General features: G+C 38.1%; 1 protein-coding gene across 1 annotated transcript in view; it reads right to left on the bottom strand.

The window, feature by feature from the left end:
• The window catches only part of GRXCR1 (glutaredoxin and cysteine rich domain containing 1), a gene marked incomplete at both ends in the record, with an annotated part of 40,891 nt that overhangs the window by 10,827 nt on the left and 14,877 nt on the right, over window positions 1-15,187 (bottom strand). Inside the window, one exon of the mRNA XM_084266857.1 lies at window positions 910-1,149. Within this exon, the coding sequence (XP_084122983.1) occupies window positions 910-1,149 (240 nt within the window). The remainder of the gene's footprint in view (window positions 1-909; window positions 1,150-15,187) is intronic.

Here is a 15,187-nt window from a genome sequence, read left to right as displayed (position 1 = left end):
GCATTGGAACGAGTTTCCCAGAGAGGTAGTGGAGTCACTGTCCCTCAGGCTGTTCAAGGAAAGATTGGGACTTAGGGACATTTTGGGCAACCTGGTCTAGTGAGGGCATCTCCCTGCCCATGGCTGGAGGGTTGGAACTAGCAGTTCTTTGAGGTCCCTTCCAATCCAAAGCATTATATGATTCTATGACATGGTTTAGTTAGTCATATAGGTGGTAGGGGGACAGTTGGACTAGATCTTGAAGGTCTTTTCCAACCTTAATGATTCTGTGATTACAGAATCATAGAATATGCTGAGTTGGAAGGGACCCATAAAGACCACCAAGTCCAGCTCCTGGCTCCACACAGGGCCAGGCAGGTCAGAGAATGTCACTGAGTACATCGTCCAGATGCTTCTTGAACTCAGTCAAGCTTCTGTAATCCAGTGAATACTCATTTAGTTACAGATGCCTGATACAGAATACATCATATAAAATTCAATGCAACCCGCCCAAGTTCTTAGTTTCATATTCAATACAGATATTACAAAATTACAGGTTTATGCTATGTGTGTTCATCTTCCTGGGTCAATCAAACATACAGGTTCCCATAAGGAAAAAAAAAACATTTCTCTAGACTTTCATGGTTTCAACTACAAAGATAAGCTATTGTTTAAGGAACATGGGATGTCTTAGATTGTATTACTGCATCTTAGTCCCCTCTTGATAGCATCTCCCTTATCTTTTACATCTTCAGATCAAACCTATCAGTGTGGATTTATGCTGCACATACCACAAAGGGATCTCTGCTTTTGATGGTTCCCATCATTCCAGCATTGCAAGCAATTTTCTAAAAAGCCTGCTTCTCATTCATCAAGATTTTCATCTGTTTTTCCAGACTGCAGAATAAAACAGGCTCGTGCTTTACTTACCCCAAGATAATGGCCATCAATAAACACAACAGGGAGTGAGGGAACTTCACAGACCCTCCTGCATCTTTCGTCTAGTTCTTTTCCATAATCGCTGTTCAGAGCAATGTTTTTTTCTTCAAATTTAACTCTGTGATTTTGAAAGATCTTTCTAACCAGTTCACATTTTTCAAAAGTGGTTCTCACCACACGAAGGCTGGTAGTATAAATTACTATGCGGCCAAACTCTAGCACTGTTGATACCTGGGGAGAAAAAAAGTTCCAATTAGATTAAGTGTAAATAGCTTCTAATTGTTGAGCAATTTAATTAAAAATATTACTCAAGCAAAAATATGCATCCTGAAAAACACAATCCAACACCATACTTTTTTCAAACACAGAGATGGAAGGGAGTAATTCAGTTCTTGCAATCACCAGTTTAAGACAATGTAAGCTGTTTATCTAAGTAAGGTGAAACTCACTTTTTTTTTTTTTTTTTAAGCTTTGGAGGTGGTGATTCAAACCCGACATTTTCAAGAAACAGATCCTAATGGACTCCCAAATATGAAGAAGTCATCACCCTTTTTCTGACATCCTGGACATAGTCTTCCCGTCCTTCCCCAAACAGTAAACAACAAAGCTGTGGGTTAATCCCTTCTTACCTATTAAAGAACAAATTCTTCAAAGCTGCAGTATTAATGTGAATGTAGGACTCCTCTGCCTCTGCTGTTTTTAGAGATGTCTGATTCTGTTATAAAGTGACTTGTGTTTGTACTCGTAAACACAATCTAGTACTACCCAGACCAAGTCTAAACTTACTGGGTCAGGTGTTGTTGACAGCCTCCTTTAAGCCAGGACCAAAGCCCCAGGTAAAACCCGTCATGTCCATGAGCCAACACTAACACAGAATACTTTAGGTGTCTCCATGCTGAACTAGATTATGATTGCAGAGAGGACAGACATATCCCTAATTTTTAGTGGGGGTCCACATCAAGCTACACTTAACATCCAAACAATAATTTAAAAGTAGATTTTTGTGTTCATTCAGTGCCTAATTCTCATTCCAACACAGCTAGGGGAGGCAGTTCCCTTGGCTGTATGAAGTTTCATACTACAATTCAGATTTTACTTTTTAACCCACTTCATATGTAAAAGTTCACGCTGCATCTTTGTATTCTGGGATGTAAACAATTCAGGAGGTACAGGTATCAGTTTGTCCAAGAGAGTCATATACTTTCAAAAAGCCTGAGAATCAGGTATTATGTTCAGGTAAACAGCTAAAATCTAAGCTTTATGAAAAGATGGTAAGCCATTTGCAAGCTTTCTGAATTATTCATTATATGATATTTAAATACTTCAGTAGTATTCCAAGAGTAAAACCACAAGCTAGAAAATAATAAAAAAAGATACCTGGAACACACTGCAGCTATCTATGGAAAATTGACCTTGCTAGTTCAAAAATTACTTATTTGCCCATGTCATGCAGTAATTGTAAAGATGAAATTGTAAAGTTGGGTAGATGCTGCTGCAGATTTTGCCAAATAATGAGGTCACAACTTATACATAGGTGCCACAATTAGTCATTACAAAAAACAACTCTGCTTAGAAAGGTGTCTACAAGGTTCCACATACAGTAAAGAGTTTTCAGGTAAAACCCTTGTGTTTTACAGATTGCTTATGGATCACTGGAAGTGTGGTAGCAAACATATGTAATTTATCAGTTGTCTGTCTCCTGTTCCGAAAGGAATCATGATGTGATAGGTCAGTATTCATTTCACTTTGAATGGATGTCAGAAATTCAATTTTAGGAACAAATGTTAGAGAAAGTGGGCTACTTTTCTCCAGTCTGTTTTCTTGGTTGAAAACCTGTTGTTCTGCTACTTGTGGCATTGACTTTTCTCCAGCACATTTTCACACATTCCAAGTGAGAGGATTAGCTTGTACTCTACTTATGAGACAAGGACTCTGTATAAACACTGCCAAATATTTTAGTAACCATGTACAGGGTGCTGGAAGGCAGAAGAGTTCATCCTTTTCAGAACTAACCAAAAGGAGTTCTTAAAATATTCCTTCAAAAGATAATTTCACATACTCATTGTTTTCTCCTCTTTGGAGCGAAAATACATTTTGAAGTGGAGAGCTATTCAAGAGGATGGAAATTCTTGATCCTTCATAGCTCTAATCTCTAATGCTGTTTGTTCCCAGACACCAGCGGCTGGCAGCATAGATACAGACAGTCATTATCTAGGGAAGCATCAGGACTGCAGTGTCCCTACAGCATACAAATAAGCAGATGAAGAGACGGAAAAATGGAAAGGTGTAAAGTGATCTGGAAAGGTATCAAGTGGAAGGTGTACGCAGAGTTACTTTTATGTTTATTCCTTTATTTTTTCCTAATGTGGCATTGAAGAAATACCCTTGTTTGCCTTGCAAAGAAGTACTAAGGGCAAAGTAATTCTAATGGGAAATTTCAGGAAGCACTTGTTTTCTGTGCTACAAATGCACAGAACGTGTGCTTGCAAGGACTTTGTCATACCATGTAAATCCTTCGTGCCACCTGTCTTGAAGCACACAGCTAAAAAACATTGGGAGTCAAGACAGAGAATACAGTGTTTTTCATAATGAGAATCTATGCCAATTCCTATTTTGCTACCCAATTCGATGGCTATAGCCTATCATATTTAGTGACTAGAGTAATACCAAGTAAATATAGAAAAACATGCAAAATCTGACAAAGATAAAATAAAACTTAAAAAGTAAATGATAAAGCAGAGAGGTCACTGAAGTATGACATCCAGAACCTTTTCTAAAATAAATTCTGATATCCAGTGTAAGTGCACAACAACAAATGGTACAAAAGGTGTAACAAATGTGTTACAGAATATGGTAATCTCTAAATTGTTTCACTATTTTGGGATACATTTTTACAAAACTTTGTGTATTGCTGGAGCTGCAGAACCATTAAATATTGGGCAATCATGCTCCTAAAATATGTTTGAGAATTTATATTTTCTGTGTAACAGCTGCCATGACAGTAACAGACTTCTCAGTAGCTCAGAAAATATAGTATGACAGTCAGGTCTTTTCATGGTGCTTTAGAATGCCAATGAAATACGTATGTCAAAACTCCCACAGACATCTCTGGGCTCAGACCTTCCCCACTGTATCTTATTCCTGGCTGCTGGATCCCATAGCTACCCTGGCCCTGGCCAGTAACCCCAGTCTGAGCACATATCAGTTACATCCCTATCTGCAAGAGGAATTTATAAAATGAATTACTGAATAATAATATCAGATTATTTCTTCAGCATATTTGTCATGGATTGCTTTCCTGAGGCTATATATTTTCTTTAACATCTTTTATGATATTTTTATGTCTGCCTTGTTGACTTTGAGTGGTTCTATCTCCAAACCAGAAGTCATAATGTGGATGTTTCTGTAGCACAGACAAATTGGGAGCAGAGGAACTGGTCCATGCCAATGCATTTCTACTTGTGGGTATAGGACCACAGCCGGACCTCGGGCAATAAAGCGACTGATTGCTCATAACACAGTGGTAACATTTGCTTTTTGAAAACCTCTGAGTATAACCATGTCTGCAAGCAAGTAAACAGACATGCCCAGCAGTAAGAGGAATATTCATGGTGTTAACCTCATTTTTATTTGGATGCAAATGGACAGCAACATTAAAGAAGCAGTCATGGGATTATTTATTTTTAACCCTCCTTCTGAGAGGAAGGTATAAACATGTTTTAACCTCATTGGTGTGAAAAGAATATCTATTTACATTGATATACATATATAATGTATTTCAATGGTAGCATCATTCACAAATTTACACTTAGTTCTTTTAAAGTAATTTTTCCTATGCTTGTTTCCAATAAATACATTTTTAAAACCCCAGAACTTAACTCTTATCTTTTACATCATGATGATCTTATTCTAGCAAAAGGAGATTATTTGTTTCTGCCAAGATTAATGGGCTGGTATAACATTTCAACAAACGCTGAAATGTTAATACCAACCTTTATTACATATGAGATTTTCAAAGCTTTTTACTACATTTGGATGTATCATTCAACTAATGTTATTCATGCCGTAGTGAATTGCTTCTGTGACCTAAATCAATAGCTGATATGCCCCTCTCTGTCTCAGAATATCATCTTTCAACATCTCAGAGTGTGCTACTGAAATATGCACCTCTCGGCTCTGTAATTAGATACTGTCAGACTGGCAGAAGTATCTGCTGTCCACTAAGTCAACTGAAGCAGGAGGAATCTAGAGCACATTACAAACTCTGCACCAAAGATGCTTCAGTGAGCAAATGCAGAATTCATGATCTAAAGAAAATGTTGAGCAAGAGAAAATTAATATATATAGGCAAATATGCGCATATATATATTTATGCATGCTTGCACATCTAGAAGCTTTGAAGTACGTTGCTCACTTCATAACCGGTCTTGCATAACTTATGGCTTGAATTAGTATCAACAACAGAGTGACAGAAAGAGTTATGGTTTAACACTAATTTTCTAACCAAAATCAATCTGGTTTGGACTATTTGTTTTTATTTTCCACCTAGAAACAGAAGGAAAGAAAACAGCTACAACTTTCTTGAAGTGCTACAGGAAAAAAATCAAATTAAACACTTTTCTAAAAAGCTTTTACTAGCTTCTGAGTTCTAAAAGGCTCTCAAAATGTATACTGAAAGTAATGAATACTTTGTGAAAGATTATTTTAAAGTAAAAAGCTATCACCAGTTTTTCAGTTCTTTTTGTGACACTTCATCAGAACATGCGTGTTTTCCAAAAGACTGTTATAAATGAAAAGCATGCTTTTCATCATGTCACTGTTTAGATTAAATTGTGCAATATTCTTTGAGTGAAATGGCTGGAGACTGAAGGTGTGTGTTCTACTCAAAACTACAATATTTGCCATTGCTGCAACATAGTACAATGCTAATGGGGTTGTGAACCAGTTCCGTCTATCACTGTTGGTTGCTTGTTTCAAATTAAAGGTTTAATGGCATTTTTCAGAAGGAATTGATTTGATGGCCAGAAGGTCTCTTCCAACAAACAGATCTCATTCACCAAAGCAAAATGTTTTTCTTTGGCAGGTAAGATCTATTTACACATACATGAGGAATTGAAAGCAGTCCCCAGCCACAGTGCATACACTTGGTATGAAATCACCTGCCCTTCCACTTCACTGTTTTTCCTTCTCACCCTCCATGGGCTCTCCCACAGCAAAGCACAGCACACACACAAATCTAAATTTAAACATGCTCTTGAATGCTTCGTTACGTTAAGGCTCCAATCCTGTTTGCATTGTCTTCAAGGACATGGCTCTGTATCAGTATTCAGCAAAATTCAGAACTTGGGCTTTATTAAATGCAGAAAACTCTGCATTTTAGTAGAGCTCAGTAGGATAAAGACTAAATTTCTGCAACAGTACAAGTCATATACTCAAGTCAAAGCATGTGCCAACCTTCTCTTAAACACATTGCTTCAAAAACATCACACTTACTCAGTTCTGGCAGTTACAGGGATCATAACTGTAGGACTTGGAGTCTGAGCTCTGGGAGCAGTGGAATGATATGACCAGTTATCATCCTCATAACCATCAGCAGGCTGGAAAGGTCTTTCAAGATCAGTCTATAAGTGAGGGCATCAAGAGTTGCACTCCTAAACAAGGTAACCAGAGAGTCTGGGACAGTCCAAAACATAGATCCTACTTTTGCTTTCCCCAAGGAAGTGATAAGGTCACTGGTTTTCTCCACTTGTAAAACAGCACAAACACTTGTGTGTTTTCTTTCTGCCTGTGCTCTGGCACTCTCTACCCCCTAAAAACAGCAGCCCTAGGAATGTGACCATTTCCAAAAGCTGTATAGGAGCACAAAATAGAAACAGGATGTCATTATATCATTATACCTACGATACCGGTCTAGTATATTTCTATGTGTCTAATTCATTTGTACTTTTCAGGCTGTATATCAATTTTGGGGACATCAGAGGAAAGTAACAAAAGTAATAATAATACTGCCTGTGATATATATACTGTTCCTTTCATCCTAAAATCACTTGACTAAATAATGGGAAAACAAGAAAACCAAAAACCAAAAGGTGGGGTTTCCATCCTCTGACCCCACATAAATATGTGTTGTCACACTTTCTGTTCCTCAAATAATACAATAGAGCATCATACCTTTTTTCCTGCCACTGCAGGTAGTCACACATAGCTGTTCAGGAGATGTGAAAGAATTTTCATTTCAAAGCAGAAAATATACTTACAGTCCCACAGCAAAGGAGTACAGGGCATGACCCTTCTCTTTGTAATGCTTCAGCTATCAGCAGAAAGTTCACAAGGTGCAAAGACTACAGCTGAGCTCACCTCTTACGCCCTTATTACCGTTCATCTAGCACACACCTATACCGCCAGGCTACAGCCTGCTCTCAGGTGACCCAGGCTCAGATAAGAAAACAGGTTATCTCCCTAGGGTTCCACAGTCTCTGCTAGACCCTGATTCCTCTGCTTGTGTAGACTGTCTCAAGTGCCTGCTGCAAGCAGGCAGGGAAAACCGTTGCTCCTGTTCGAAAAGGCACAGCCATGCTGTGGAGTCAGCCAGGGCAACGTTTATTACAGTGTTCAAATTAGTCTCTCCATGCATAATTGGATTTTGTTTTATCAAGCATTGGAAGGTCTATCAGGATTTTCTTATTAGTTTATGTAGGCCATTTTGCATATGATAGGAATAAATAAAGATCAGAAGGAAAAGATAGCAATTCTAATCCAGCCTGCAGTTCTCCTGGGAAGAAACAGCAGTGTGACATGATGCTTGTTTCACTCTCGCTCACTCTTAATTTCTCTCTTTACATACTAAACAATTCAACACCTCCAAGAAATTCTTCAGAGTGAGTCACTCTGGGAAGACCCTTGGCAATGCTACATCGGTTTGTAAGAAAGGAGAAGACCAAAGGGGAAGAAGCAAGAGCAACTGAAAAGTTTTGTCCTCAACAGTTTACATTAGGCAATAGATGTTATTTGAAAAAGGTGTGTCCAACAATGTTCTCTCACATCACACAATTCTTCAAGCTATTCCTGTATTCAGCAGAAAAGATCTGAAGCCAGACAAGTTGCACCTAGACTGTCCTGTAACATCACAGAAGGAACTTTTGGTAATCTGGCAGGTGGGGGTTAAGACAGGTAATAGCTGAGCTCTTGACACTAGTTGATTGTTCATCTTGTATACACTAGACTGACGATTAAATTAGTAGATTTCATCTTCATTTTTCTTCCCAAAGGACTTACAGTGACTTACAATAAACAGTAGGGTATTTTTGATCCCTGGAGTATCTTACACTGCATAGTCAGTACACTAATGCGTTTTATAGCTAATATAAGCATTTAGAGGATAAAACCACATCTCAGCAAAATATTATCTCTCGTCCCTTTTGTTTGGAGCAGCCTATTGCATCTATTAATGGAGCATAATAGAAGAAATTAATAGAGCAAGGAGTATTAATGGCCAAAATATGGTCCTGGAAACAACAGATATTGAAAAATTGCCAAAATGTGGTTTTCATTTTTCAATTTCCATGCAAAACACTCAAACATAATCCTGGTGTGAAAAACCTTCAAACGATACACTCCTCAAACACTGTTTATGTATCTATTATTGTAACTGCCTAAAATGTTGCTCATAAGTGAAATATAATTACAGTGCTAATTGAAAAAATGTTGCTACCCTATCATTAAAATGCAGTTAAAAAAATCTCTCAGATGATTCAGTGATGATATCAAGAATCAAATCATGGATATTTCTTCCTTCATTGTCTTTATTCTATTTTTTTTATTATTAAAAACCCTTTATTGTTGCAGAGATCTGTGATTCAATGTGCTAGCTTTCCCCCCCCCCCTCCCCTTTCATCAGCCTTATAAAGACACCAAGGAAAATATGATGTTAGGAAGCACAAAGGAAATAGCAGAAACATGTTACAGCTAAATAAATGGTTTCACAGGTAATCTTTTTAAAGTTGGCTTGTATAGACTTTGGACTGCCATTAACTTTGAAACTTCCACTACCAGTACAGAGAAAACCTTTATGGCTCCATCCACATCCAAGCAATGGGAGAGATAATTCAGGACAGTGAAGTTTCCTTAACAGCACTAACCAGAGAAAATTGTTTCAGAACATTTTCAGCAACCAGCACAATCACCACACAAAAAACAGTTTGCAAGCATATTTTTGTTAGGACAGATTCAGTTCTTTGCCATTTACAGCAAGAAACTCCTAGCACAGTTTGAAGTCATCAGTTCAGGAAATACCTAAGCCAAGTTTCAGCAAGTCATATGATAACTTTCCCCTTCCTTTGTGTGATATTACATCAAAACACAGCTGAAACCTTATACATTATCTTTTAGCCTTATTATGATCTCATCTACAAAATAGGACTCTAGAGCCAAGTATTTCCTGGACTAACTAACACTTAAAAGCAGAATTTGGGTGTTGTCCCATTGCTTCACTTTCCTTGAGTATATCAATTATTATAAGCTAGGAAAAAAATTACTCTAGGATGATTATTTTATGTCAATTGGTTTGAATAATGTTACAGATACATTTGGATTTTTTTAGCCAAGATTCAGGCCTGAAAAAGTTACAGGATGAAGGGAATGCTCTGCCATTCACAAGGCATTTGCTATAAAAAGTGAAAGAAACCACAATATTTCCTAGAATATACTATGAAAAGGCAAAATATTTGTCACTAAGAAGGTTGGCTCGAAGCAAATTTCGTGGAGTGATTGTCTAGCTTTTGGATAATGTTTTCCTGAACACACATCAATGAAGATCCACCTGGATGAAGTTCAGTGGGAGTGTTGCAGTGTATGTATTTTACCAAATACAGCGTTTAATTGTTGGGGGGAGCAAAGAGGCCTCAACCCACAAGAAAAGTACTCTTGCTTTTTCTGATACTGATCCTCATCTTCACTGAGAGCTTGATTGCTTCTCAGCCTTCAGTGGTAGAGCCAGAGTACAGCCCAGTCTTGGTCCTTCATCTGTTGGTTTGGTAACTGTAATGTCAGCTTTGAAATGAACTGTTCAGGAAAGTAAGTTAAAAACTGCTCTGATACTGCTCATCTATTACCCTCCTCTTGCCTTATTGATCCATTTCAGACCAGCAGTACTTCCTATGCGAGAGGTCCTGGGATTATTTTACCCATAAATAAAGTATCTGTCTTTTTTGAAGCAATGACCAAGCACTAACCTACAAAATCTTTTCTCTTCAGCAAAATAAAAACCCCAAAACACCTCACTTTCTGAAATGCTGCTGGTTCAAAAACGTAGATTTAATTTCTCATAGCTTTTTTGCAGTATATTTAATATGAACGTGCTTAAGACCTACCTTAACCTGTACAGAACACATCACATAAGCCTCAGCCAGCACCTGTCCTGACAATGAATCTTCTTCGGCAGTGGGTTATTCCATATTTCCCCTCTGTGCCTACTCTGTGTTGAAGGACTGGGTTTTGTGTGCTGTCACATGGCATCCAGCCAGGGAAGCAATTGTTTTCTCTGCAGTGTCAGTAGGGGAGTTACAAGCTAGTTTTACTAATGCTTGATTATCTGCTATGTTTGATAAATGGCTTTCAGTTGAACAACCCGAGTGGTGATATAAACAGTTTCTCTTTGTTTGATGTAATCGCTGGATCAGGAAATTGAAACCTATACTTCTGCAAAATTGTGTTACAGGAGATATAAGCTCTCTGATTTGCTTCTTGGGTCTTTGCATAGCACAAATGCTAAGTAGAACTGCTTATTAATGTTTGACACCATCTGTGCCACTCAAACAGATAAAGAGATAAATTCAGAAAAATGCTATGGTAAAAAAAAAAGGCAAAAATTTTTCAAAACTTCAAATTGCCTTGTGTCCAGAACTGAAGTTCTGGTGGAAAGTATGCTAGGGTTTGTTCTTCTCACTAAAACGAAGTTAGGAAGAAAATTCACCATGAATATGGTTAAATATATAGATATTTTTGTGTTGTAATCAAAAGAATGAACAAAAATGTTATTAATGTTGGTCACCAGTTGGGCTGTTACACTACAGGATAAAAATACCATTTCCTCCCCTTCATCTGGCTTTTCCAAAAATTCCAAATTTAAACTATAATTGAGAACTCATGTTTGCCTGGACATTTTGCCTTTCTTTTTCCTTCAGAGAACTGACCATATTGCAGACTAATCGTCCCTTTCCCTCCCACATGCCTGCCTGATCTTCACCTCTCTTCCAGGTCAAAGTCATCTCTCAGGATTTTAACACCCAGATGTCCCCAGGCCTCCAGGAGAGATCTGTACTTCCTCCAACATTGCCAGCATGCAGAAGGCTTCTTTCACCTGCTTTTTGCGCTCTGCTTTATTCTCTCAAGACAGAGTACTTCACTGCCACACTTTACATTACTGACAGCCAGTGAGGGACTCATTCAAGTGCAGCCCTTATATTTTCTTAAGATTTACATATGCTCAAAATTAGAAACCTGGGAGGCAGGCAGGCTGCAAGAGTGGCCAGGAGTAGAAGTACCAGCGTAGAAGTAACTCATGCCTCCTTATTACCATACAGTAGAGTGTTTAATTAATCAACCAAAATGGGACAGAGGCCCACCAGAAGATTCAGACCACTAAGCAGATCTTCCCAAATCAAAGGTAGGACCATTTGTGGTGAACACCGTTTCCAGGTTTCTGGATGTGTCTTACTCATGGAAAGTGTCACACCTAACACATCCTTTTGTCTGAAGATCATCATGGTGGAGCACATATAATGCCACCACTTCAGATGAACTCTGCCTTTCTGGTGCAAACTAGTGCCACAAGCTAAACCAGGAAACAACTGAGACAAAACTTAGAAAGCAGTGTACTGTTTGCAGGTTATGCCTGAAGTGATGAATTCAAAGAACCACTCCCTGTTATGACAGGTTTGTTGAGAAGTTCTATGAATCCAAGTGAACACGTGTACTTAACCTTCTTAACAAACACTATGAAAATACTTAAAAATACTTAAAATCACTGCAGACCCTCTCCACAGCCATCACACCAGCTTTTCAAGCTCCCAAACCACCTTGCAAACACTGATGATCAGAGGTCTATCATCTCCCTCCAAGATGTCTCTGCAAATCCATATAGCAGGAAGCTTTAGCTAACATCCCATGGATAAACCCAGTTTTTCTCCACAAATAATTATCTCCTGAATTCCCCCTTACAATATCAGCGTTCCTGTTTTATTCCACTTCACCTATCCCATATATTCACAGTCACAGACCTTACATAACGGCCATCTGAGATTTTCTGCATACTAGCTACTTCATCTCAGTATCTTCAACCTGGCTAGTCTGATTTGCCATAATCTTGGTTTCCTCTAGTTCTTACGGCTCTTGGTTAGCTTCATCTTTTCAAATACCTCTACAGAATAACTTGGCAAGGATGCTGTATTTTTTAATCCTATCGACTTACTCAGAGATGTTTCTCCACATATACTTAAGTCAACCTTTACCATGTCAGAGAAGGACCTTTGCCTCCTCCACCAATACCCCTTGTGTTTTACCCATTTTCTCATCATAGCTTCCTGTCTCAATTCCAGCACCGCTTGTAAGTTGAATTCATATAAAAAACATCAGATAACAAAATACTTAAAGAAACGAAGTATTTCACTATGAAAATAATTTGCACTAAAATTCACACCCTGTCGACAGTGGTCAGGCTGAAACTTCCCACCTGTACAAGAATATTCTTTCTGGCAGATATGGCTTGTGGTATGACAGCCTTGGATACAGTTGTGATATCTACAAAAATATATAACATTATGTTGTTGAATGAATTGTGTGACCATTTGGAGGTCTTTTAATTTAGGTCTAAATTTTGGCCAGAACTTTCGTTGCATATTTGACCCATTTGGGCTCCAGTAGCATGTCTGATCCAGGCAAAACAAAGGGGACATTGCTTTTGAATTATTCCAGTAAAGTTTTATGGTTGTCTTACATGAACATGAAAGTAAAAGAGAAGAGCCTAATTTATTGTATGGCTGTTTGTGGTTGTTTACCTGGAGACAGTTTTCTGAAGACTTTTAAGCTGAGGTTCTGTGCTCACAGTGTTTGCTATGCTTTGTCAATGTCTGACCTGAGAAAGATGTCTTTTAAACAACTGGAAAACTGGGAAGTCAAACAAAATGTGAAAATAAAAGTGGTAGATTCACAATGTATCACTCCTACCAATTTTCTGTGTCTACTAACAGCCAACATGAAGTTAGAGATCAGGAAAACTGTGAGGTTAGTGTTACTTCTCCAAAATACCTTGCAAACAGAAACCAATTACTGTAAGAGACAAAAAAAAAATAAGTCTACTGTATGTCACCTAAAGAAATTATTCCATCAGCACATTAAAGATGTATGGCCTGAGCTGCATAGCATCTGTCTGCCTAAACTTAAGTCTGTAAGTACTGCGGAAGACCAGAGAACTGAAACAATAGAACACAGATGGGTCGCGAAAAGAATGTTACTGTTAATTATATAACTCTAAGTAACGTGCGAGCCCTGGAAATCTGAGTATAGGTGGCCGTTTTTAGAAGATTTGTCCTAAATTACACCATTTCATTTCCTATTGCTTAACAGTTATGAGTTACGACTTGGTGATAAAAGCTACATGTAGGGGTATGAAAAGTAATTATTATTCAACATTGAGCGCTATTTCACCTCTATCTCTTTATCACTAGCAACAGGGAGAAATAGACTGAGTAAAATGAGAATTGAATTCATAAAAAGGAACTCTTTCTCAAGTTTAAAAACATTGTTCAGTTTTTACACTCTTGGGAGGCGGGGGAGAGGGGTGTGCTTTCTGTTTTCTGGTTGTAGTCAAAGCAAGGAGGCCTGGAAATAATAGAGCATGTAGATCAACTTTAGAGAGATCTGACTAGCACTTGGTGTTCGGTCACCTAACCAAAAAGAACTTTTAAGCATATCTAGCCTTGCCTATAGTTGCTTGTATGCTACTTGAATAAATGACTAGTTATTTTTTGTGTGTTATTTTTCTTGTTGTCATCTCACATTTTAAAATACTTTGGGGACTGCTTTTTAATAATATGAGTAGGATTTTTCAAATAAATTTAACTGTCTTGAGAGCAAATGTTTTGTCCTGCTACTCAGACTTCAGTGGTAATTCTACTATTTCTTTATGTATCATTTCTCATGTCACCCCAAATTATTAAAAAAACCACAATACATTTATCTTAAACAGCACTCTTGGTTGTAGGGCACAAACCCTATTTTCTCTTGTCATAAGCAGCTTTTTCTTTTGCTTGTCACCTATCACACTGATCAAGATGTCTGGATTTTTAGTTGCCTACGTGGGATCACTGGGAAGCTTGCACCCTATTTGAGAATATTCTCTAAGTAAGGATGGCTTTAGGCAGAAGTGAACCAGAGCAGGACTTGCTGAGAGCTGACAGATAAAGATGGCCATGTTTGACATCTCAGATCACATGGAAAAGTCACCAAACAGCATGGCTCCGAGTGAGTCCTGGTTTGAGCACACTGGTCCCATCTGTCTGTAATCACTGCTGCCTTACTCAGTAGAACATTTCATACTGCAGAGAAACAGATTTGCATTGATCAGCAGCAAATGGTTGTCATGAAAATTGCCATGTCTGCTCTGCCCCATTCCTTTTTAACTTGGCAGTAGCTTTGGAATGCCCTCTCTACTGTTCTCCAGCAGGCAGGTAAAGGATTTTTTAAAAAACAGGTTTCTATCCCTCCCTCTTTTCTTCTCTCTTTCACCACATCCTTACTCATCCTTTCTAAAATTTTCCCTTTGTATCCTTAGACTAATAATAATAACAACACCTGCATAAACACATACATGGATCTCTGACTCAGTCATTTTACATTTAAACATAGCCAGGTGCAGTTTACTCATGCAGTGATCTCCTTTATAGTTCCCAAATATCAATGACAGGATAATTAAAAGGCATTAGCAGTCTATGAAAATTAATTCTAGTCTGTAGAGGTGCTTACAAATGTGATTCATCATATTTCTGACTGGAGAATAAAATGGTTAGCGAGTGAGATCCTGCTCATGATATCACATAACTCTTCCTTCTTTGCCAGGCTGTTCTTTGTGTGGAGAATGGATCTCTTTTCCTAAGACTTTCCTTCAATACACCAGAATACTATAGGGCAATAGTCAACACAATAGTCCATGACTTTTTTCTTATTTGCACCAGTGCTGCAACTGGTGATTTTCCTAGTGTTAAAGACAATAAGC

This window comes from Gallinula chloropus (assembly GCF_964237585.1).
Source record: "Gallinula chloropus genome assembly, chromosome: 7".
Lineage (NCBI taxonomy): Eukaryota > Metazoa > Chordata > Aves > Gruiformes > Rallidae > Gallinula > Gallinula chloropus.
Note: the sequence above shows the minus strand (reverse complement) of the source record. Positions and strands in the feature narration are given on the sequence as shown.